General features: G+C 29.4%; 5 protein-coding genes across 5 annotated transcripts; 2 read left to right on the forward strand and 3 right to left on the reverse strand.

The window, feature by feature from the left end:
* Window positions 1-494: 494 nt before the first annotated feature.
* On the forward strand, window positions 495-1,726 carry LOC116766515 (uncharacterized). Its single transcript, XM_061522764.1, has 4 exons — window positions 495-746; window positions 971-1,129; window positions 1,239-1,355; window positions 1,481-1,726. Exons 1-4 carry the CDS (start codon window positions 704-706, stop codon window positions 1,696-1,698), a joined length of 537 nt encoding a protein of 178 aa, XP_061378748.1. The 5' UTR covers window positions 495-703; the 3' UTR covers window positions 1,699-1,726.
* A 305-nt stretch (window positions 1,727-2,031) lies between these two features.
* LOC133319214 (signal peptidase complex subunit 3) lies at window positions 2,032-3,384 on the forward strand. Its single transcript, XM_061522763.1, has 3 exons — window positions 2,032-2,301; window positions 2,722-2,988; window positions 3,181-3,384. Exons 1-3 carry the CDS (start codon window positions 2,159-2,161, stop codon window positions 3,308-3,310), a joined length of 540 nt encoding a protein of 179 aa, XP_061378747.1. The 5' UTR covers window positions 2,032-2,158; the 3' UTR covers window positions 3,311-3,384.
* Window positions 3,385-3,703: 319 nt separating this feature from the next.
* On the reverse strand, window positions 3,704-9,626 carry LOC116766291 (FGFR1 oncogene partner 2 homolog). Its single transcript, XM_032656101.2, has 5 exons — window positions 9,466-9,626; window positions 9,258-9,392; window positions 8,663-8,914; window positions 7,954-8,082; window positions 3,704-6,801 (listed from the first exon to the last, which is right to left on the reverse strand). The coding sequence occupies exons 2-5, from the start codon at window positions 9,390-9,392 to the stop codon at window positions 6,688-6,690; spliced, it is 630 nt and encodes a 209-aa protein (XP_032511992.1). The 5' UTR covers window positions 9,466-9,626; the 3' UTR covers window positions 3,704-6,687.
* A 1,408-nt stretch (window positions 9,627-11,034) lies between these two features.
* Window positions 11,035-18,145, reverse strand: LOC116766507 (epoxide hydrolase 4-like). The gene is made up of 6 exons (XM_032656385.2): window positions 17,895-18,145; window positions 13,936-14,060; window positions 12,813-12,925; window positions 12,242-12,410; window positions 11,712-11,857; window positions 11,035-11,509 (listed from the first exon to the last, which is right to left on the reverse strand). The coding sequence occupies exons 1-6, from the start codon at window positions 18,081-18,083 to the stop codon at window positions 11,244-11,246; spliced, it is 1,008 nt and encodes a 335-aa protein (XP_032512276.2). The 5' UTR covers window positions 18,084-18,145; the 3' UTR covers window positions 11,035-11,243.
* A 595-nt stretch (window positions 18,146-18,740) lies between these two features.
* Window positions 18,741-26,565, reverse strand: LOC116766276 (uncharacterized). The gene is made up of 11 exons (XM_032656084.2): window positions 26,470-26,565; window positions 26,173-26,368; window positions 25,606-25,726; window positions 25,245-25,433; window positions 25,008-25,156; window positions 24,762-24,934; window positions 24,482-24,615; window positions 24,185-24,347; window positions 22,119-22,226; window positions 20,442-20,559; window positions 18,741-20,225 (listed from the first exon to the last, which is right to left on the reverse strand). The coding sequence occupies exons 2-11, from the start codon at window positions 26,310-26,312 to the stop codon at window positions 19,952-19,954; spliced, it is 1,569 nt and encodes a 522-aa protein (XP_032511975.2). The 5' UTR covers window positions 26,313-26,368; window positions 26,470-26,565; the 3' UTR covers window positions 18,741-19,951.
* Between the last annotated feature and the right edge of the window lie 17 nt (window positions 26,566-26,582).

The raw sequence follows: 26,582 nt of genomic DNA on the forward strand, positions 1-26,582 counted from the left end.
TTAAAGGTAATGGTGGTGATAATGATGATGATGAAAAAAAAATTTCGATTGAAAAATAATGATACAGTAGAAGATAAGCTAAACCTACCATTTTAATTCTACTTAAAAATGCAGCAGAGCGGATATTAATCTATAGTAGTAATGATATATTATCGCCATTTTACTGACAAATAATGCACGATTAGAAAACGTTCACTTAAGGACTAGTTAAGTTTTCTTTTTATTTAAAGCATTCATATCTATTATATAAATATACACTTATAATGGAAACTTAACAGACCATTCGTGTGAGACAAAAATCTTATTTAAAAAAAAAAGTACCTTAGATAGAAGAAGAAAACATTAATTTATATAAAAAAATAAAGAACAATTAGGCACCGTAATAATTATATGTAGATAACATTTATATTCTGCATGCATTGTCATGTTACTAATTTATTTGTGAAACTATTTGTATGACTTTATTAACAACCACATATCATATCACTGATTAATCATAGTAAGTGATTGTGAGATAACATAATATCTAACCGTAAAATCATTTCGATCAGCCCTCGTAATATCTTTAAATTATAAGCACGATAAGACCTATAAGTGAAATTTATTCTTTGTAATCTATTTGAAAATATTTATTTGATTGTTTAGAGTGGGTGTCTTTAAATAACAAAGCTATTTTATAATCAACTGGAGAAGTATTATTGCAATGTATAAACTACTATTGATTTACACAACCTTTGCAATATTCTGTAAGTATCTGGTGTTGTATTTACCTAATAGAATTTATAAATTAGCTAGGCTATTTAACCAATACCATTAATAAAGCAAAATCTTAGGATCCTACAAGAGACTTTACTATTTAAGTATATTGATTACGAAATTTTTTACCCATAACTATGGAAGTTTCGCGATGTTGTCTTAGAGGGGTTGAAAAGGATAAATTGATACATTAAATAATAACCTTGTTTTCTAGGTGGTGTTGTTATTGCACAAACAGTACAACAAAGATGTTATCGTTTCACATGGTTAGGGCCAGATTATAACAATGGGAGTATATTTCTGAATGCAACCTGTCAGGACGCAACTCGTCTCGCTGATGGAGTGCCATGTCAAATGCCTCTTGTTGCTTCTTGTAAGTTAAAAATATGCCATAAACTTCCATATATAAGCATTTCATAAATCAGTAGTTGTTTATAAATAACGTTTCATAAAACTAATGTAAATTTTCTTGATGGTTTTAGACGATGGCTCTTGGCCTGATGTTGATTATATATGGAATCATCACAAAGAGTCTGCTACCTGCGTATTGTCTGGAAACGATGTCTGTGCACAATTCACATATTTCTTTAACGGAAAAGGTAAATCTTTCATACATTAAAACTATAAAAAGAAAAGAAAGATGACAAATTTAAAACATTAATTCTAGCACTAAAATTAATTCTAATAGATAGCTTAATTACTTCGATTTAAATTTACATTTCAGTCGAAAATTCAACATACATGTGTACAAGAGCCATCAATGCTAACTTCACGGCTATCACAAGTGGATGTTACGAAGAACAAAGGGGCAGTTACAGCTCTCGTGTATGTTTTTGTCGCAGTGTACCAGGAGGAGTTCCCTGCAATTCAGCCGTTAAATTAACAACTTTACCTGTTTTATCATTTTTCATTATAATGATGTTGTTTATTTGGCCATATTAATTTCAAATTGACATAATATATAATAATACCATTGTCTTTTTTTTCTAAGTCAGTAATATAGTTGAATGTGAATATATTTCATTATTTACCTTTTGTTATATTATTCTAAAATATAATAGAATTTTTTTAAACATTACATTTATTATTGTTGTAGTTTCATCCAATATGTTATAAGAAATAAAAAATACTGATGCTTACAGAGGAACGGAATTAACATAAAAGTAACCCAACGCAGGATAATCAACCCTTACAAATGTTTTTAGAGTTTAAATTTATATAAGCTGTATTGATTTGTACATTTAGATTGTACTATGTATGTCGTGACGTGTCTTTAATGTCAGCGACTGCCGACTTGTCAACGTCATCTTACAACGCGAACAGAAAGTGGAAAACGCTAAAATTAAAAACTTAATAAACTGGAGTGGAATTTTAGACCACTTCAGCAAAATTATTTGACAAAATGTATTCCGTTATAACCAGAGTCAACGCGATATTAACGTACACACTAAGTGTTCTAGCATGTCTTACATTTTTGTGTTTTCTTTCCACTCTAACAGTGGATTATAGAACTACTGCTCAGATGAATACCGTAAAAGTTGTGGTGTAAGTTAAGATTTTTTTACTGTAATATCAGCAAATAGGCAAAGGTACTTGTGTAAAAAAATTAGATCTCATAACCCATAAAAATATTGAGAATATGACGCTCATCTACTGCTTCATATATGTAATATAAGTTTTAGAACATCAGATCGTTGTCAGTTCATTTTAAAGTGTTTTACATCCTATAATATATTTTCCTACTAATATGCTATTTGCACATTCTTTTGCTTCTTTACTGAGCAGATAAATAATCATACAGTATAGCACATATTTTTTTGACATCTATTTACTATTTACCCAATAAAAACTGTCATAATTAAGTTTGCAGTCTTATAAGCCATCCTGCACCTGAATGGAATAACCATTGAGCTATGATTTATATTTTCCATCAAATTTGTTAGACCTTTTTTTGTAAAATTACAGGAAGAATGTTCCAGACTATGGTGCTTCAAGGGAAAGAAATGATCTTGGTTACTTAACATTTGATCTCAAAACAGATTTATCCAACCTATTCAACTGGAATGTTAAACAGTTGTTTTTGTACCTAACAGCCGAGTATATCACACCAAACAATGAACTAAACCAAGTTGTACTATGGGACAAGATTATACTCAGAGGAGAGAATGCATTGTTAGATTTTAAAAATATGAACACTAAATACTATTTCTGGGATGACGGGAATGGTTTGAAGTTAGTATGAGATTTATATTTTCTTTAATACCAATTGAATACTTAGTGATGAGTAGGTGTTCAATGTTAATTGCTATTTAAAAATATGCTCTTTCTATATTTTTAAAATAGTTTACTCGGAAAATTTACAAACAAATGATACAAGTTTTCATAAACTCACCTCAAGTTTTATATTTAATACTTTGTTTTCAGAGGTCACAACAACGTCACATTAACCCTCTCCTGGAATATTATACCTAATGCCGGCCTGTTGCCAAACATCCAGGCCGTTGGTTTGCATTCATTCAAGTTTCCTACAGAATACACTCAAACCAGAGTATGATTGTAACACCGTTATTTGTAGGTGATATTGTGTATGTGTTTGATAAGACAGAATATACATTTTATTTAAATCAAGTCTTATTTAATTGTTGTTCACCACATTATTAATGCAACTTTATTATTATGCTCATCAGCTATAGCAAAAAATTACCAACATAAATTTACAACATAATAGAGATATTTTTATTATATCATTTACATATGTTTCATCTTAAAATCAATAATAAAAGAAATTATTATGTACTGTTTTTGATAATGTATGTACATCCAACATAGATATTTTTATTGTTCTTCAAGACAATAGAGCTGAGGGTGTATGTAGTTGATGGGAACTTAAATTGTTGGACATTTCATGCAAATAATATACTATAAAGGTTAAAAAAATAAATAACCATGTCATTAATTGGTATATTTATCAAGATACATTATTGGTATTAAATTTAGCACTACCTACTAAATTTTTTTGTCTACAGCAGAAAACTAATTTCATATTATCTATCTTAAATATTTTCTAAAAGGTACTCCCAGTTGTAAAGTGAGTATAAATGTAGTAAATACTATTTTTCTTTGTGGTCTTTGGACATACAAAATTAACTGTATCTAAATAATCTATTTATTGTGTCCTGTATTTAATATTACATACTATTACCAAGGAGTGACCACTGCACTAAACAATCCTTTACTATAAATATTTTAAAACAAACATTTCATGTAAAAATGTGTTAAACTAATTGTCATATTTTAAATGTTTAAGCATATACTATAATACGTACAAGTTTTTACTAATTTTAACACTACACTAAATTTGTAAAGACCTCACACAGCTTGAGATTGAGGTAAATCCTTTCCGTTCGATTATCTTTGAAAAATTAAGGCAAAATAAATCATGTAAATAAGTGCTTAACCACATGACTATTTTTACTAACTAAACCTATAAAACGAGTTTATGCTCGATTTTTATAACAATATAATTTTATTTGAACTGTAACATGCATATATAACAATAAGATACAACATTGGAAATATTTTAATTACGTAACAGAATTCATGTTACGTTTCTACACGCAAACTTCCATCCAAATTTATTTCTTTACTGAGACTTTTCTTTAAATTAATTAATAAAATTTTCGTTAAAATTAAGACATTGTTTAATATTCGATTGCAGACTGAACTTTTTAAAATTAAAACGTCTAAGTTCCCACCTATAAAAAGCTATAAATTATAATACTTATGAAATTACACCGCGTATGCAATCAATAAGAAAAAATTACCACAAAAAATTTTGTGGATTTTATACGCAAGGGTCCACCTTTGTGGTGTTTACATAAATCTCGTCAATGTTATGTTTCTCATGTAAAAAAAAAATAGACGTCCAAGCGTACTAAAAGATGATATAGAGTAATGTCTAAATATATTAAAAAAACAAAACTTATTTCATCTTCTATGACATTGACTTAAGAAAAATATTGTCAGCAATAGCTTGTACGATTAAAGGTATCGCGTTTGAAGGCCATATTATAAGAAAAAAAAGCTATCGCTTTAATATACGGCGGCACATCTTCCTTGTTAATCTTAATTTTCTCTACGGAATTAAATCGTTATATTAATTATATATAACTTTTTAAATGTTTAATAACAAAGCACAGCTTGTGTCTTGTTGCCATTCACAAAATATATATAAATACCTGACTCTGATCTCACTTTATAGAACATATTAAACTAACTAAACAACTTGGGTTATTAATTTATTTAGTTGTTAAAAAGTAAGCATTTTATGATTAAAAAGCATTTTACTTCAAAATATGAATTAATAAAAAGATGAACATTACCATATATTATACTACAACTTTTTCAATGGCGAATAAAATTATAATCAGTTTACAAAAAAATTGTGCCTCCAAATAAAATAGTTTTTTTTTTTTAAATAAAATATTTGCTTATTATAGAGAAATTTATATTATTCTCGTCAGTTATTTTATTTCCGCATTAGCTCTCAATACTAAGATGAAATACATAAAAATTAATTGAAAATATTGAATTAAAAAACCTACACTGTCAAATAAACCATGCCCTATCACGCAACGCGTCCTAAAACGATCTGACAAACAATGAAACATTGAAAGTTTTGTTGGTTTATTTAAGGAAAGTCGATACAATAGAAAATATTTTTTTCTCCTACCTCTTAAAATACTTCAACGAAAGCTGCTGGTTTTTGCTTACCTTGCAATTCAAGCAGTACAAGTTTTTCTGAAAATATTTTTTAATATTTCGGAAAATATTTCTAAATTATATAAGTAATTTCTTTTTATATATTTGACACAACAAACCTTTTGGATATCATAGGCGATGCCAAAGCCAAGGACGGTTTTCTTATTTACGTGCGAACGTCCCTTAGATTTACTCTATACGATGAGTCCGTATAATATTGCTTGCATGACTTAGCATGATTAGATCACGAAATTTCTACCCAACTACCTACATACGCCTAACACTGAAAGCTTCGCATAAAAATATCGCATATTATCATATCCCACTACTTTGTGAAACGAGGAAACACTTTTACCTTCCAAATCCCTTTACATAATACACATTGCAAGTAAACAACTTTAAGCAAAATATTTAAAAATTACTAAACCATAGGTAAGAGTATGACTTATAATGACTTTTACAATTGTAGGAATAGTATGAACTAAAATTAAAATAATGTAACCCATCACGACCAAAATCATACTAAAATTATATTCAAGCAGCTTGAATTAAGTATTAGATATTCACAAATTATTAAAGAGAAAAAGCTTATGAGACACGTATGTTATAAAAAAAATTTGTAATCTGTGCGAAAGAACAAGTCACTGTGATTTTTTTTTTTAATAATTTAGTGACGATCAAATGGCACAATTTTTATTATATTTTGCTAGAAATAATATCAATACATTGATCACGTGTTATAGTAAAATGTATATAATATACACAAAAAGAAAAGGACAACGAGTAATGCGTAATCACGTAAACATTTAATTACAGTTAATTGATAAGGAAAAAAACATTTAGGTAACATCTGCCGCGTATCACTAAATTATAAAAAAATTTAAAAAAATGTACATGCTCGTTCGAAATACAAACCTTGAATATATGACAGCATCAACAAATCTAACAAACAATTTAATGTGATACATACAGTTTAAAACATTCTCATATTAATATCCGCACAAGCATAAACATCACAAGAAAAGTAATGTCGTCCAAACATCCGGGGCATATGTACATATGTGAAAGGTACACCACAGTCAAGAGACAAAAATCAGCAGTCTATGGAGACATGCGAAGGGGACTCGTATGGGCCCTGCACGTCCTTCTCTAGGGGGCCTGAGGGAGCCGTCACGCCCCCGATAGTGGGGGCCCGTCTGTCTGCACATCCTTGTCTTCCGTAGGAGGTCCGTACGAACGGTCCGAGCCATACCGTCTAGACAGATTCAACATTTCCCGCAAACCCTGCAATTCAAAAAAAAGTATACATATGAATTATTCAAAAATAAGATAAATAACTAACAGTTAAATCGGTATTTTTATTCATTTACACAACATTATGAATTAGGTGATTTTAAATTCAGTTACATATTGTAAACATTCTGAAATATTACATTATAGCACTCTAATCCAGATGTTGCAGCTTTTGATCTTAGTATGTCTGTGAATTGTTAATTTCACATCGTATTAAATAAAAATATCATCATGTAAATTGACTTCAATTTTAACTACCATGAAGTATCTTTTATAAGAAACCTTAAATATGATTATGAACCGAAATGACCTTCTAAAGTTATACAAAACTTCATTGTATTAAATATTCCAAACTCTATAGTCAATGATGCCAGTAGTGAATTATGTCAAAAAAATGTTCAAGAAAAAACACTCATTAACACCCCCCCCCCCCCGCACATTCATTACTTTTGTAAACTTTTAAAAGAACAGAATTTTTAAAAGTATTCAATCAATTAATTGATTATATTTTAATTGAATATAATAAGAATACTTTCTTCAGCATACTTTTGTAATTCAGGATAAGTTATCTTATAAAAAAATAACTTATCCTTACTTACAAAAGTTGTCATTTTGTATCATTATATAACAATTAAACATAAAAATAACTTAAATTAAAATTCCTAAGTTGTTTGCATATAACTTTATAATGAACTCTTTTATAAAAACATCCCATTTTAGCTTTTCAAATCATTCTGACGACAATAATGTTTATCAGTAAAAAAGTTAAAATAAATACACTGTGTCATTATACATATTGTCATATATAAGTATTGCACTAAGTAGCAAGCTTGAATGACAGGACTTAATATAATTAAAATATCTATCTACATTATAGTAGATAAAGCAAGTATAGCTAATAAATAACAAAATAGAACAATCATTATATAGCAGATAAATTAAATCTCCTTTAAAAACATTACAAAGTTACAGGTAACCAATAGATTCAGAATGTTTCCCTATAGATAGATGCTTATAACTTATCAGACTGTTTAAATTACTCATTATAATCAATAATTTTCTATGAACACTTTAAAACATTCATCGTAAGACTAAATAATATACAATCACACTAGAAAAATGTCGTAAATACAATATTATTACCTTATTTTCGGTGATAAGTCTTTGGTAGAGTTCATCCCCTTTCCTGGAGTCTTCATTTTCATCCATATTAATTGCTTTGTACATAATGCTTGTCATCTCATTAATTCTCTCCGCCTGTTGGCGAATCAACTAAAAAAGATTTTTTTTTATGAATAAAACTACTTCAATAGAATATTTAATAGGCATAACAATGTTCTAGAAGACTTAACATCCAACATATTGGTTGTGCCTAATAAAAATATTGCACAAATCATAATCGGTACATTCTAGAATTAATTCACTTCCTATATGTTAAAGCAATATTTTTCTGTTTTAATAAATGTAAAAATGAGAGTGATTCAAATAAATTTCCGAAACCTGTACAATATCTTTAAAAACAATAGCCATGTTTGTTGTAATAAAAAAAACGTAATTGTTATATTAAAGTACTGAAATATATAAAAGTGACAAAATACAAAATTCTAAGTGTGTATGTGAAACCTTCTAATGGGATTTGAAATAATCCTAATAGGAATTAACATTGAATTGGATTAACATTACAGATTAAAATATTAAATACTTAAAATGTTTTGTGGGTCTAGTAGTCTATTAAGCATTATATAAGGAAATTCTGTTTAAATTATAAATAAACATAAAGACTGCCATTATTTTTATTAATGTTTTGAAGTAAGTGTTTAAAAACCCTTAAGGATAGAAATGTTGAACATACTTCCTGCTGCTTTTCATTAATAGCCGCTGTGAAGTCTATCCTGGACTCCCATATTCGGTTTTCAGTGTGCTGTCGATACTTGGTCATTATGAGTTCAAGGGCTTTTCTGTGATCTTCCAGTGCAGCACGTAACTCTCCGTTTTCCCTCTGCACATCCCTCATCAAACGAGATTCCCTCTCCATGCTGGCAATAAGTTCACCCCGTGGTCTCTCTCGGGATGCCTCATTAAGTGTATCCACCTCCTCTTTGTACTAATTTTTATATAAAATAATAGACAGGAGTTGAGTTATAAGTTTTGTTTTGCATGGAATCCTGTTATTGTTTATAAGTCATTTAATGTAATAGATCCCGAATGAAAAAGAACTCATATATATAGAAAGTTTTCTCTAACCTTATTATTTTGACTTCAAGTTTAAGTCAATGATATGTAAATAATTAAACTTAGCTTCTAAACGCAATTTGCTTGTCTAAACATTGTGGTCATTTTGCGAAATATGCACTCCTTTATTTGTTATGTGAGGAAACATTATTTTCAAATGAAATGGTTATAAAAAGGAAAGCTCATGAAATTAAACAGAACATTCGAATGGTTACCTGTTTGATTGTATAGATCTGTCGGTATGCAGTTTGAGTCTCGTTTAACAAAGCATCAGCTTCTGTTTCACGCTCCTTGAGACGGCCAGCAAGTCTTTTAGCGTCCAAAATAATTTGTTGTATGGTCAGTGACATCTGAAAAAACCAACAATCTACAATACATTCTATTCTTTGATCCAATCATTCTTAACCTTGTAGCGACACAAACCCTGATCTCCACACAAAGTAGTGACACAAGTAGCCTACCATCTAATTTATATTGTAATTTTAAATCAAAGAAACATAAACTGCAATTATAAACTCCAAACGACGCACATCAGCTGTTTTACGATTATACTTGGGCGGCCATTAGCTTTAGCCTATATTATGGCTATAAATATAATTGACAGACGAAGCAAAAACTGTTGTACTGTTACCGTGTACTTTTCCGAAGGAGCAAAAGAGACAGACTTCTAACAGTAGCAAACAATGTTGACAATTTAATTTATCAACATTACATTTATGACATGACCTTGATCATAGCATTCACAAGGACCGTTATTTATATTTATAAAAGAAACTTATTTAAACAAAAAAATGTCTATTTACCTTTATAATGGTAATCAAGTTATTAAAAAAAAATTTGGAGGTTGCTTACAGTGTTCAAAAATTTTTTAGTCACTAAATACATATTCCATGACATTTTGTTTTTTTTTCTATATATAAAATCATAATTACGGCCCTTTATATTAATGGTTCTAATTGACTATTTTGGGCGTGATATCTATCTACGTACTATGAAGTTATTTCGGTAATCATTTTTGTTTTTGAATTTTATCTGCAGATATTTTGTACTCTTAACTAAACTCAGGTTTCCATATTGTATGATCTAAAAACACTTCGAATTCACTTCCAGTTAGGAATATTTGGACTATAAACAAAATGTTACCAAAAAGCCGGCATCATTTTCTTTTAAACAGAATATAACCTCTGGAAGCGTCAACTGTCCTAGGGTTTCATATATTTTGTAGGTATGTAGATATTCATTCAATACCGCTATCCGATATCAAATGTTTTTTCTCAAATTAGAATCCTTTTCAATGTGGTACATGATTTTATGGAAGTACTCAAGTAATTTTATTATCTTAAAATAGGTTTGAAAGTAAAGACTAACATTATAGTTAATAAAACTTGAAATTATTCCAATGCCAAAACATCAATACTTAACTTAATAATATCTGCACATACACCCCATGGGCATTTCTGTGTGATTGTTAGTTTGAAATCTCTCACGCCAGTTAATATAGGAATGTTCAGACATTAAGTTTTTATTACGTACATACGCATTAAAGATGAAGTTATTGATGTCACAGGTGAGGAGTTCAGAGATTTTGAAATAGAAAGCGAAATGGTCGTAAAAAGTTTTCTGACACTGGCAACTACGAGGTCTATAATCTATATGCTTAGTTTGAATTGCCATCCTCAACTAAATACGGAACGTTAACAGTTGTTCATTCATAAATCATCGCACATAATATTAATGTAACCTACTTTTTACTTACGTAATCTTAAAAGAGTACTGTCAATTCAATTACATTTCAATGCTATTGAATTTATATTGATTATTGATTGTTCAATGAAAGCATTTCTTGATTTATTTGTGCCTATCATGATGTCTCATGACGGCTATTATAATAAAGTAATTGTTATACAAAATGTAAAGAATTCATTAAATATGGAATTATGTATACAAAGTTATAATTCAACGGAAGTTATGTTCTAAGAAAAATAAAACACATTTTCAGAACTCTTGTTTAATAAAATACATTTAAATAAGACGACTTCACCATTTAACCTAAAAAATTGTTGGTAAGCTATATAAACTTATGGAGATTGTAAGCGGTACCAAAAGTATAGAGCAGCTGTTTAAATGTTATTAAAGTAGTAGTAGTAGTATATAATTTGGAGGTATAATACCTAAATATATAAATATATACACTAATTAAATCACAGACTGTGCTTCTCTAAAAACTCGTCTATAAGCTTGTTTGTTTTCTCCGGTTCTGTTTGTGGTAAAAAGTGACCAGCGCCCTCCACGATGGCTGTCTCAATGACGGAATACTGTTCCTTCATGCGTTCCAACAGCGAACTGTTGAGATATTTCTCATCGCTGCCGTGAGCGAAAAGGAATGGCACTTTTTCATCGTGATATTTAATTTCCGCTGAATATTTGAAATTAGCCCTGTAGTAATTTATCGGAGGCGTCATGGCCGCTGCAGAGAAAATAATCATTTAATTATTTCTTCAACAATAAATGTTATAATAAAATATGGTGATTATCGTTTGAAGGATTTTATATGTTTGCTGATATTATATATACATATATAAAGTTTACATAACAAGGAACTTGTCTCTTTCCATTTCATAATTGCTGAACATATTTTAGTGAAATTTATAGTAGGTATTCATACTTACTGGGTTTCCTGAACCAATATTTGAAACATTCTATATCGTCTTTAGTTACACCACTTCCACTGAGCATAGATTTCTCAAAGACTTCCAAATCATTGATTTGCATCATTTTCTCCGGTATCCAGGGCATTCTAAATAGAAATATGTACCTGGAAATGAATTGGATGAATAATGAATTATATATATCTCAGCTGCTTTAAAGTTAAATCTATTCTTTTTGCTATATATTTTAAACAAGGTTAACTAGAATATTACTTATATATAGACTTAAAGACTTGAGTGAAATTTTATAAGAGGCTGTATTCGCAAGTAAATCACTAGATTTTGAATAACGAAAATGTAGTCTATCGAAGTTAACATCCCAGAAACTTGTATTTTCAGAGACTATTAGGTATTAAAAGTTACAAAATACAAGTTATACGATTTTTCATAACAAGTTTTTGGTTTTGTATTTTCTAAAATATACAATTCACTCCTGTTAAGATATTTTTTTAACATAAAAGTTGAATTGTAAGTAAATCAGCATAATTTACCATGATTTTTTCATCTGCTCGGCGTTATTATACAAGGTGTCTACCCACAAGCTGTGTTCAGTACTGCCGAGTACAATCAGACCGTTCAAAACTTCAGGGTACACGTCACGAAGCCGGCAAGCAACCACGCCGCCCCAGTCGTGAGATACCAGGATACACTTATCGTGACCTTCGATATAATTTACGTTTGATATGATGCATTGCAATCAACAATGAAGCTTACTTTTTATATAGGCTAAAATAATTTAATTCCCTAATTTGATTTATCTTCATTCTAGTTGAGAGTACGCTATTTAAAAATATTAGATTATGAAGAAATCTATTTTCTTTTATCAAATTCAAAAATAGAATGTATCGACATTAGAACGTATCTCGGTGTAAGGGGGTGTTGGTCCTTACGTGCAAGAATATTTCTAATCATTCTCTTTATGTTTAGTTATCTAAATAATAAAATTATAATATCAGTAACTTTACTTCATAATATTATTATTTAATAAATTGTCCTATATTTGAGATATCTGAAGAGTAAATTACGATGAAAACTTTAATTGTTTTTAATTATTTAACTAACCGAGCTGTTTTATAAGATCTCTTATATCCTCGATCAATAACTCCAACTTGTACGATGACACGTCATCAGGACGCTCTGAATCTCCATAGCCTCTCATGTCTACTGCCACGCATCTAAAATATTGCATAAAATATATATTTTTTTATAAATAACTACCATTATTATGCCAAACTATGTCTAGGACGATATCCTAGATCGGTATAGTATATATCCTTAGTCCAAGTTTGCAACACTACGTACGAAGTGTTTACCGTTTTTCATTCAATAAAATAATAATAGGTTTCGTTACTGTTATGATAAAAGATGTATGAATTAAAAATTGTTTACGTTCCGCATGTAGCGTGACGACACAAACTTAGACCGAGCATACAGTTTTAATTTTAAGTATTAATATTTTTGAAATAATTTATTACAATTGTTTTAATATTTTTTATCTCTAACAAAAAATATAAAAAAGACGGAAAAGGAAATCCTAGTGTAATATAACATTTTTTACGAATTTTACAAAGCCAAGACTTTATTAGTTTGATCTCGATAACAATATGTAAACATTATTTAATCGTACTGTGGATATAATAATTTGACTTTAATTTATGGAGTTTTTATATAAGATTTAAAAAAATTCTGAATAAATTTATGTTACGTCCATAATCCATATGGTGAAGCAAGTATGTACAAGCTTTTTACTTTCAATTTGATCAATATCCTAACAAACATCATATATTACGGTTTTGCGATCTTTAGTATCAATTTAACAAATAAATCCTTGAAAAATCAATATAGTTAATGTTTATATTATAATGTTTACTATTATTAATGATATTGAGAACTTAACAATTGACACCTATTGGTAGGCTATGCCTCTCAAAGGTTATGTATTTCAGACCATACGAAAGACAATAAGTTCGCATCATCAACTGCATACAGACGGTATTGCCATGTGGGAAAATTTATACACGAAAATACGGAAATTATCACACTATACGAATCGTATCTTTCTCAATGAATAACCCACTCTCATTCTATAATCTGTGAAAATTTATGATTAAAAAATCTACTGCTGCTCGGTTTGTGTGACGATGCACACTTGTCGGGGAGGGTGTATCAATCACTAGTTTGTAACCTGTATTTCTTATTGAAGTGTACGATTTGATGTCGCCATAAGTACCAGAACTCGGGAAACCCATGTACAAACAGCATTAAAGGTTTCGCTGAGTCTCCGCTGTCTACGTAATGAATTGTTGTGTTCTGAAACGAAAAACAATTATATTATATTGAATATAATCTTCAATTTCAAAAAAAAAATTTCGAGTTCTTAAATTATGTTTTTGACATACGGAGAAGTAACAAAATAAAGCCTATCCTAGTACTATTTAAACAAATTATTACTTAATTTCGATTAATTTTAGGTTCGTCTTTCGTCTAGATCGTTTATCTACAATAAACCTCTGCATACCTACTACTTACAGTTAAGCCAAATATGGCCAGTTTTCCCCAGTTTAAATGTTAACAAAATGACATCTAAAATAAGGGTAATTAATACAAGTTTAAATTCTATCAGATAACTTTAATAAAAATATTTTTTTGCGTCTAACCTTCCATCTTGCATTTGTATTCAATACACGTACAATATCTTCTTTGGCCTGTATTCGTTTATCAAAGCTGGGTAGAAGTTAATAAAAATCATTCACGTTTTATTTAATAAATAAATCTAACACAGCCATAAACATGAATAGGAACAATTGTTTAAGTAATTGTTTACGTCATTGCTCGCACTTATAACTACGAATGACTAGTCGTGTATGGAATAACATATTAGGTATGCTAGACGTTCCGCTTTCTGGTTTAACAATTCCGCAAAACTCTTGTGAGTACAAATGAATGCTTGTTTTAAATTACATTCATATATAAGTATATGTGTCACTGGTCAATTGCTTACCGTAAATATTAGTCGCTTTCATAAGGTAAATACAGCTAAAGTCCAACTTTTCCTTTCTAACATGTTATCATATAGATTATAGAGCAATAACCTTTTTGTCTTTGAAACCAGTTCAGAATGTAGCAGTAACACAAATTAGATATCATTTCAACTGACGGAACATACAGAATAATTACATAACACCTTTAATTATAAGCGTATATGGCTGTGTAATTTGTTATAGTTTAAAAAAATCGAATAGAAGAATAAAAAAAAAAGTTGTGTTGGTTGGTAGTAGGTTCAATAAAATCAGATTAAAAAAACATTTTATTAACTTAATAAAATCTGAAAGGATTTCCCAAAGCACTTTAAGCGATCGTTTTGTTATGCTTATAAATATGCCTAGTTGTTGGAAATATTAATTAAAATTTTAGTGTACAAGTAAGTTACCTAGCAAGAAGTGATAAAAACAAATTATTCAGTAATTACTCAGTCACTCTTTTATCTTCTTGCTACCTTTTAATTTAATTTATTGTACAGTAAGTTTTTAATTATCCTTTAACATATCTAATAATTTGCAAAAACAACATAAAAATAATTCACAATGATTACTGTCGGTTAACCTTATTCCATCATAAAAAAGTTAATTGGGCTGTAACCTTCGTTCTGTAGTTTTACAAAAAAATACAAGAATTAAGAATTATTATCACAATGCAATATCAAAAAAAAAATTCTAAATTAAAAAAAGTACATGAAAAATGTTTGCTTATTCTTTAATTTGAACAATTTAATTTAATAGATCAATTTATTTATTAAACGATGTTATGTATATTTTATGTTAATGTTTGCAATATTCAAGTAATTAATACAGTTTTAACCTCAGCATAATAAACAATAAGACACCAAATTTTTTGTTGTTCCTTTGTTTTCAAGAATGATCGTAGTTCGGCCGAATTTTTAAGACGACAGTTGCTTGGTATTTTGTTCCCAAAATGAAGATTTCACTGTATGAATTCTAATTTTATATACATTTTTTAGTGTGTAATATAAATTATGTTTTATTTTTTAATGACTGTGTTGTACAATAAGTAGTCAAAGCACCTAATAAATATTAAACACCGACATTTTACAATTTATTATTTTTATGTTTAAATTATTTACACATAAAAATAATATATCAATAAAGTGTGATGAATTTTGTAATAAATTTTTGCGATTTCTAAAACATTAAAAAAATTATTGCATGGATAAAGCAATCATCAAGACAGTTAAGTTAAAAATATTGGCTACGTAATTAACAAGAAATATCACTCTAGTACTTTTGGTATCTATTACCATCGATAATTTTAATGACTTCTACAAAAGATAATTTTATTACAAAAATACGAAAAAAATACCTAGATATAAAAAAAGATATTGATCTTAAGAGTACTGTAATTAGCCAATAGCCGTATTCGTTACTGTTTTTAGCCAATAAAAAGTTATATCTTATAAGAATAGCATATATTTATTCCAAATTATATATGACGATTACAAATTAAAGTCTACTATGTAAAATGCATTTATTATGTTATTTATTTCTTGCAACATTAAGAATTGGGCTCAAAGAAACAAATTGTGGTCTTTAAATATATATATAAATGGAAGTAATTACCGACAACGCCATCTATAATGATATATAATGAAGTGTCTTTATACAAATTAAAAATGAGTTGCAGTTGTCATATTAGGTATGTCACAAAATGCTTGTACTCGTTTTTATCTTTAAGCAATACTAACAATGCGTTATTATAGTGAGAAATATCCAAATTTTAGTGCATACCTTCGCATATATAATATTTTATTTTTGTATATGAGACCTAATAGCACTATCATTACTGTTTCACAATAGATATTATGAGTAAAAAAAGGCTCACTATAGGATCTCGTTACAAAAAGTGAGTCGATAAAATATATAAAAACTCTTTGAACAAAAATATAAGGCAGGTATAATAACAAAAAAAAAAAAAAAAGAACACCATAGCTTTCATTGTCATTTAACAATTATGAATACTGCCAAACGTGGTACACTTAATCGAGTAGTCATCTGGCGAAATTATTTCTCACCATTTTGAAAAAGAGCTGGTACTTTTACACTGTTGATCCGATGGTAAAACAATTAAGAAAATATTAAAAAAAAACCCTCGACCTAACAAAACCTAAAAAAGTTATCTAACTTTCATAAAAATTAAAAATATATATCCATGTAAAAAGCGAAACTTTAATTTGTATTTAATACTGTTCTGAACGCCTTCTTACGTCATCAGGGTTTTTTTGATTTTAAGTTATTTAATTTTCATAAATTTCATAAGCCATATTTGGCTTTATATCATTTTTATAATACGACACATTGATATATAGAAAATTAGAATCTACAACCAAGACAAGGAACTTAACATTTTTTTTGTTTAAATATAGTTTTGTGCTGATTGATCACCACAAACTATGATCAGATAGATCTGATGATCAAACCATAATAAAAATGCATTTAAACAAAACATCGTATCTATAATCTTGACACGACCTTTGTTTTTGTCAGGTTAAAAAATTATCATTAAAATGCAAATAAAGTAGGTAACGTTTTTACCTTATTTATTTGTCAGTAGCTGAGCGGGTTAATTTTAAGATGCAATAATATAAAAGAAAATCGTCCAATGTTCAGCTCTCATTAATAATTACCATTATAGATAAAAATATTTTAAATTATTCTCAAATAAAAAAAAATTAAAAATTAAAAATTTAGCAACATAACTTAAAAAGAACCAAGTGAATAGAGTAAGTAGTTCTAGATTTAACGTACAGGTCAATTACTTAAACGTAAAAATAACCATAGAAATTTAAACACTTATTGGGCAGCTTTGAAAAATTTGCTCGAGAATGCAACATTTGGAAGATTTAATTGATATTTAATAAGATAGTCTTAATAATATTTAGGGAGCTATGTTAGAAGTCTCATAATCAAATCATGCCTTCGTATTTGTGAGATTCAATTCAAGAAAACCTTATTAATATTTAAAAATATATATACATACAAATCAAAAATTTAACCAGAAAAAGAAATATATTACCAATTTATTATATTTATCAAAATATTAAATATATTCAACAATATAATTATAACTTACATTTGCTTTAATATATTTATGTACACCATATTTTGGATCAGTGAGCTGCGCGGGAGGCACCAATCTGAGAGGAGATTTTTGGAAGGGATTTTTCAAATAATTTAATGTTATAACGATAAGCGCAACAAACGAATAAAATAAAGTTAGCGCGTTTGCCAACATAAACCGATATATGACCACAACACTCATCGTTACACGTGTATTCAAACCGAGAGCTAGAACCTCACTGACTCACTGACAGATCACAAATGACATTTAGGGTGCGATATCAAACGACGATTGCGAAACAGTTACTATTTTTATAGTTTTATATGTTTGATTTACATTTTTTTTTTCATTTACTTCAAAGTTCTTTAATAAATAAACTTTAATGCTTTGGACCAAAATTTAAAGAAGCCGAAGTAAAGAAGTATTATTTCCTGTTACAATGAACATACTAATTAGTTAATTATGGTTTTTATATTTTTATCGTATTATTATAAACTGATTTTGTAATAAGATTATTTTTATAAACGATTTTATCTGTTTTGCAATGTTAATATGTTCGGGATAAATCATAAGTTTTTTTATTTTATTGTAAATCTATTTTCATCTCATTATAGGACAACACCTTACATACATACTTTTTCGTATAACACATCACATATTCTTTGAACAATAGTTACTTTTTTTTTTATTTATTAAGTTACACATATTTCTTGTTTTTTTATAAATTACCCCATTGATAGGATTGACATTTCGATATGAAAAGTAACCATTAAAAAAAATATAACGGGAATATTACCTTTTATTTATCCTGTAAATCTTGAGACATTGTTTTTACTCAAAATCAATAAAAGATTAAAATAATAGATTATAGTTTATTAAAAATTCAAAATAATATAAAGCTTTATAATACCTACTTTAGTATTATGATAAAGTTTTTAAAAGAACATAATTGTTTTTCATAACGTAAATTAAATTTTCTAATTCCCTACAAAACTTCAAAACAAAATTAAATTACGATTAATATTTTTGTATTCTTTTTTTTATTAAATTAAAATTTATATAAATTTCTAAACGCTTCACATAGCCAAATAGTGACAGCAATAAAATTTAAATATTTGTCTTTACTCTTTATTAGCACTCGATATGTCTAGTAGAAAATTTAACCCTAGTTTACTTCTTCCAACAATTTAAACATTTTTCATAAAAATGTTTATGCTCCTCGAAAAGTAAAAAAATCTATTTTGATGATGTAAATTCATGCTAAGGTCACTGATGACAATTGTTTAGAAAACACAGAAAAACATGTTTATGACGTAAGAAAAATAGTATGCAATTTAATTGTAAGTTTTCTGTCAATCAGAAATCCAGTTATTATATTTTATTTTTACAAAAGTCCTCTTCTATGATTTATATAAATCTTTATTTCTAGAAATAGTTTATTCCACACAGTTTCACTACACAACATGATAAACGATAAGATCTAATAGTTTCATTCAAATATGTAGGTATAATTTATTTATAAAAAACAGATATATGTAGAAGGTACATACCTGATGAGTAAGACATGTACGATAAAAATATATCAATAGAATATGACGCAACCGTCTATCATGATTGTCAAACTTGATTATAGTTATTATATTTACAATTAATTTTAAATTCAAATATTTAAAAAAAAATACGTATGTACATACATATATATGATAACAATATATGATTTCCAGTGTGATAGGACGATTTCAAAGTACGTTTATTCGTAATTTTTGTAACTAACGTCAAATTGATTTACCGCTATTCGTTTCATAACTGAATATGACGTCATACATTTTTTGCGATAAAATTTCGAAAGTTTAAGGTGATTTGGTAGAATCACTTCCTAACACTATATACGTTTCGTTTCACGCAATGCATTATGATTATTACGTGAATAATATTTATTATTATTATTGAATATTAAATTTTTGGAAAAAAAATATATCACGTTTAAAAAAATCGTAAATTCCCTATACGCTACTTATGTGCTGGGTGAAAAAAAAAAACTCCGAGATTAAAAGGATCCTGTGTTAATTTTACGGTATAATATTTTTAAACAGTTCGTCGATGTTGGTGGGCGGGTCTGAAGACACCTTCAAGTCTTCAATTTGCTTCCACAGATCATCGTCTCTGATACCTGTAAATATTCTAGAAGTATCCGACATTAATGGACTATACCCAGCTACATCTGCTTGATCTGGTCTCCCGAGTCGTTCCATAGTTTCCTTTTCAATCCTCTCGATCCTATCTAGAACTTTCGATGGATCGACATCCTTCGGTCTCTTGTTGAAATCTATGTCTATTTCAATACTGTAATTTAGAAAATATGTATATGAGTTTCAAGAACCACAACACGATACAAACGACTCATAATTATTAGTAATGAAATGATAATTTATTCAACAAAAAAAAAATTACATCGTCTACATACAATTCTTTCTCTACAGAAGTATTGAGGTGTATTATTTAATGGATTCCCTTAAGCTGCATGTCATATACAGATGAGAAATCAAACATATCCGTTACCCCGTCTCAAGTCTGAACCTGTCCCATTGAGTGGGTTCTGGTGCTCGTGGTATTTCCGCAGCCAGAGCCCGACTGTCCGCCTCCATACTCTGTGATACCAGTTGTAGTTCAGCCTCCACTAAATATTTAAATCAAAGTATTATTTCATGTCAACTATACAACTCCCTAATCTGAGTAAATAAAAATAATTATTGAGATAAAACAAACATCTAAAAGTATCTACACCTGCATAAAAAGAAGACTTTTGTCTATATCACGACAGTGTTTTTATTCAATATTCTTCTCTTTAGTTTCGAATTCTTAATTTGAAAAAAAATTTTTGGTTGCAAATTTAATTGAGCATACTGATTTTTTGACCACCACTGTCAATGTCATAGATTTTTATCCTCAGAAAAAAGCCTAGAAAACTTTGGCATACCTGCTCATACTGTGCTAAACAAAGGCTTTCTCATTGAGAACAGGATTATGAATATCATTCACATTAATATCTTTACGTGACAATAAAATCATCATGATTAAGTTTCATTAGAGGCGTTTTATATTGCAGCAAAAAAAATAAACTAACTAACTTTGACGTAATAATAGTACATAAACGAGCATTCAAGAATTAATAAGATATTTAGTAATCCGTAAGTAAAGACAGTTACTATACAGTCAACTGTCAACAGAGAGAGTATTAGAAGAGGAATTTAAAGTGTAAAAGTCGGTACACGATGACTTCGTGTAAATTAAACTTGTTAGCGTGCGGGTTACAATAAAAAAAGCTTTTATATATACGAAAAAGAAAGTCGTGCTAATTACACTAAGAAAAGAAAAAAATAAACTTAATAAACTCCAAAATCCGCTTATTTACTACCTCTAAGGTGGAACAGAGTTCGCACTGTCGCACGTTTCTCTTTCCGAACCTAAGGCAGACGTAAACGCGGGCAAAAACTAGTACGTTACAAAGTATCAGTCCTAATATATATCACATAACTTAACACCTTTAAAATAGCCAACTACTTTGAAAAAAAAATTCGATTCAGTATATCTATAGACGAGATTTTCTACAGATCCATAATACAGTTAAAGAGAAATTATATTTATCTCATTTATTAGCTATATTCTACTGAGAGGGTTATCACAAAATGAACTCCACTCCGTCAGTGCATAGTTTGCTTCTTTGTACGAATTTGCATATTAATATATTATATTTTTTTTACTTGTACCTGTTAGTATGATATACTTTATAATGTGTTGTATATATTGATAGATGAAAGGAAAAAACTTATTTGTTCAAACATGTGAATATCGTGAGTCTTGTGTACCTACATATTATGTTATGTTGACTATTGTTTGAGTTCAAACAGTTCGAATCTTATAGATATATATCACAATTATACAGTGGTTTCCTTTCTTCTAAAACTTTTTTTTTGGTATCCCACTACAATCTCTGTCTAATATATATGTAAATTTAATTGTATCATAAAAGATATCGTTATATCAAAGCAAAAACGATCTTTTCGTTTTTTTTTTTGCATTTGACACAACAAACAGATTAAAAACTGAATATTTTGTTTTATTTACATATGTACATATATTTATACAAAAACACTATCAAAACATTATATTCAATTTTTTTAATTTAAATTAATATATAGTTGTAATTATTTTAGATCTTATATGTAGGTATCATACCGGAATCTCGTAGTTTATTCCTGGCTGCTCCTCGTACTGCTCTAGCGATGTTCCCGCCAACAGCGTTATAAGATGTCAACTTACTACCAGCGCTACACCACTCGTCGTCTAAAACAAAGAGGTAAATATTCACCTTACAATAGAGAAAGTCATGTTTTTAATTCTTCATAAAATGAATCTAAAATAAAATCAATCATCTTAATATTAGCACAACAAATAAGTAAAAGTAAGAAATAATATATTATAAAAGTACTGTCTGTCATGTTCTACAATTTTCTGTACAATAAATTCCGAAAATCTATAACTATTAGTTCTACATTGTTTTTTTTTTAAACGCTTAGTAACTAATAGTTGTTATTCTACTTCGTATGCAGAAATTCGTGTTGAAATATCGCTTGGAACTAAAAATATTAGTTTCGAAACATCTTTAACATATCCCTATAAATTCCATAATAGCAAACAAGACGAATATCCATCGATATTTTGGGTCAAGTTAAGGAGGTCGCAAGAGCAAACAAAACAGTTACATGTTTACATATTAAATTCAACAAACCACTTTCATATTATGTAACCACAGACGTAACATATGAACGTATCGTTAACCCGCGCCATTGAAAGTTTTAGTCTCATATTTTAGTACAATATTTAAGTAACAATACAATTAGTTTCTAACAACTACCTAACTGAAATATTTATTGACATATTATCAGGTCTACGAAACTGATGATGTCGTAAAAGAATATATTTATAAATAAATACACAATTCAAAACGTTCCATGTTAGTTACTCATATACAGAGTAATATACTAATATTTAAATTCGCCATTTTTTTCAAGACTTATTGCCAGCTCTGAAAATAACAAATGGACTCCAAAAAGTTTGAATTATTCATAATTCATGTTTTTATATATTCATAACTAGTAAAATTTTACTTAAAACAATGAAAGATTGATAGTCGCGGTTAAAAAAAACACACAAAATATATTTTGCATAGTAATTTAAACAGATTTTATATATGAAACAAATAATGGAATGATTCATATTCACTTTTTCAGTTTTCATATTATGCAAATCGCAATGACTGGCAGAATACAAGCTTGTGTCTATTTTTTAAGCTATGGCTTATAAATATTATATCATCACTTTTTAGTGCTACTGTCCCTATCATTGTCCTTATCATAATTTCTTATTTACTCTACTTTTTTTTAAACTTAAGGTAACTTTCTTAGCTATGATTAAAATCTATTAGTCTAAATTTAATATATTAAAATACATGATTTTCAAATTAAGAAACACTTATTTCGAATAAAAATAAAGTAATGATCTGAACCATCTCATCCATTCCATTTCCGGGTTTAACTGGTATAAATCTAGAATAATAAATAAATAAATATACTACTAGAATTTTATTTTGCTGATCCATCTTACATCGCCTAAAAACTTAAGTTAACGCTTCCGGACATAAAACTTACTCGTCCCTTGTCAATAACTCCTATTTATATAATAAATACGAAAATGTATGCGAAAAGATGAACAGATAGTCTATACATATAATAATATTTCCGCAGAACACGGCATAGCATATATAATTTTTATTCAGTTCAGTAATACAGACTGCGCTGAACAGATGGCGCTGACTTTAGGCTTATTTTTTATGTGACTGGTTGTGAGGTGGCAAACGAGCAGACGGCTCACTTGATGGGCAGTAGTCACCGTCGCCCATGGACATCCGCAACATCTCTGTTGCAGATGCGTTGCCAACCTTGGTTGTTGAGGGAAAGGGAGGGTTTTGAATAAGGAAATGGCAGGAAAGGGTGGGAACAGGGAAAAGGCAACCGGCTCTCTCACTCATCGGACGAAACGCAGTCATTAATGACTATATGACGCCGATCTTCTGTGAGAGAGTGGTACTTCCCCGATCGAGCCAGCCCATGTTCGAGCTGTAGTTACTGACCACAGCTGGGCTCTACCACCTACAAAATAATATTGACACTGCTTTTTTGTATCCCATTAATCATTATATGTAACAATTTTACCCAATACCTATCTTGATATCATATCCTCACCCATCAGAGTATTCATAATCTGCAGGCGGGTGCAACTGTCGATGGTCCTTTCGAGTGCAGTCCGAGGTCGTCGTTTAATTTCTGGTCGCTGCGGTCGTTGACCACCACACTCTGTTGTAGCAGGACGCCGTCTTGTCGGCACTTGGGACCTTATCACCTCATCCTAAAAGTATGGCGAATCAATATCAGACAAGCTTATAAAATTTCTAACAGATTTTCTTTGATATAATTTTCGCCATAAACTTATTATAAGTTCCTCATTTTGGAGTGTAACGTTTATTGCATACAGCTTTGCACCTGAATTGTATCCGTTGATGGTCCAGCTTGTGACATTTGATGTTCTTTTTCATCTGAAAGTGTCTGACTTGCCGCCGCCTCAGCATCAACATCACTCTCTGAGCTATCGCTGCCTTCTTCGGGGATATATTCATCTAAGTGTAGTAATGTCGTATCTTATTTCGTTTGAATTTTCTTATGTTGGGGCATAAATAATTATTTTTTTGCAAACAATGTAGTAGACATATATTTTGTGTATTTGTTTGCTTACATGCCAAATATTCTAATTATATTAAAATACCTTCATAAGTATTTAATGGGCTATCATCCAGAACATTCAGCATTGGTAAAGCAGACGCGACTACAGAACGGTAATTTATAATATCAGCTATAGGAGATCCTCTCAGTGTTAGTTTACGTAAAGCATTGCAAACTCCCAAAGTCCATAGTCGGTTAGATTCTTCGATTAAGTTACTGCGGAATAATGTTATATAAAAATACTATCAACATATAATAAAATAATAAATAATATTATCACAAAACTAACTCAGCTAAATCTAATGTATGTAATTTTTGCAGAGCCGCCAATTGATGAAAGTCCTTCAAACGATTCCCAGACGCGTGAAGTTCTCGTAAGGAATTCAGACCCCACACACCGTCCAACGATGTTAATCCACAACGGCTGACGCTTAATTTCTACAGAAAATGACCAGGTGGGTTCAATAACGAAATAATGCTCGTGCACTTCTAAATATCGCTTAAACATAATATTCACGAAACAAACTTTCAGATGAACCAAGCCAATGCCCAGATCCCGTAGCGAGGTGAGTGCGCTGCCATCTAGAATGAGAGATTTTAAATGTGGAACAAGCACGTGAAGACGTCGTAAGCCCACCCTCTCCGCTACTACCCGCAATTTAGCTTCACGTATTGAAAGTACCTCTTCATCCGTGTTTACACCGCTGCATTGTTTCTGCAAAAACATAAGTAACAATTATTATTATTTTAGAATTAAATAAAAAAAAATTAACAAATTGTAATCTCCCAAAAAAGAGCCAGGCATAGAGACAATCTTGCATACTTACGCGGAGGATTAGAGAATATAAATGAGATATTTAACAATTCTTCCTTATTTTCTTTCTTACCAACAGTTCAATGAGTGTTAATTCACGTGGAATAACAATTCTCCTATATCCCGGTAATCTACGTTCTAATTCGTCTTGTCCAGGAGGCTGCTCTGGTTCAGGTGGTCTCATTGCTAAAGCTCTTTAAAGTGAGAAAACTATAATTTATTAAACAGACATATCGAGCTGCTTATCGTTAGTGGAGCAATATTCCACTTCTATGTAAATATATATGTGAAAAATATTTTTCATTTTCAAAATTACTACATATTTATAAAAATCATGGACGTCGAATATAAGCCGTGTATTTTTGTATATGATATTTATTTAAGCGACGAGAGTAATGAAAACGTTGAGTTAAAAAGAATACACAAATACAAATTTATGTAATCTCATATATATTTTAACATGTCCTCCTTGTCCCCAGATTGTCTATTGTAGTCAATGCTATTGTGTTTCAATAATATTTCTTCACTTTTACTCTAACTGCGTAAAAGAATTAGCTTATTTCCTCTTTAATCTATGTTTTAATGCAATAAATTATTTAAATAAAAAATCTATCTAAATATTAATCGCAATCTCTAAAACCTGAAGAGAGGTGTCGCTCGGACATTTTGAGGTTCGGGTGAACTTGCACTTGATACCTCCGAAGGTGTTGGTGATATAACAACACTCGGTGTACGCGGAGCTGAACCGAGATCTACACTTGGTGCTTCAAGAAAAGGCATTTTTAATGTTTTGCAAATTTTTTTAGCTTATCTTTTTCCGATCTTGTTAAAAATCCCTATAATAAAAACATTCATGATATATTTTGAGTCACTTCCACTCACAGTTAGAAACAATATAATTTTGCAATTATATTCCACCACTACAACACATATTTACTGAGATTTTAAATTCTATTCTTTCAGTTATTAGCGTTTCCTTGTAGATTTCGCCAATGTCAAGTGTGGTTATTTAAACTGAGCTATATAAAGAGGGATTCGTGAATCTCTCTA

Source organism: Danaus plexippus, chromosome 15 (genome assembly GCF_018135715.1).
Source record: "Danaus plexippus chromosome 15, MEX_DaPlex, whole genome shotgun sequence".
Lineage (NCBI taxonomy): Eukaryota > Metazoa > Arthropoda > Insecta > Lepidoptera > Nymphalidae > Danaus > Danaus plexippus.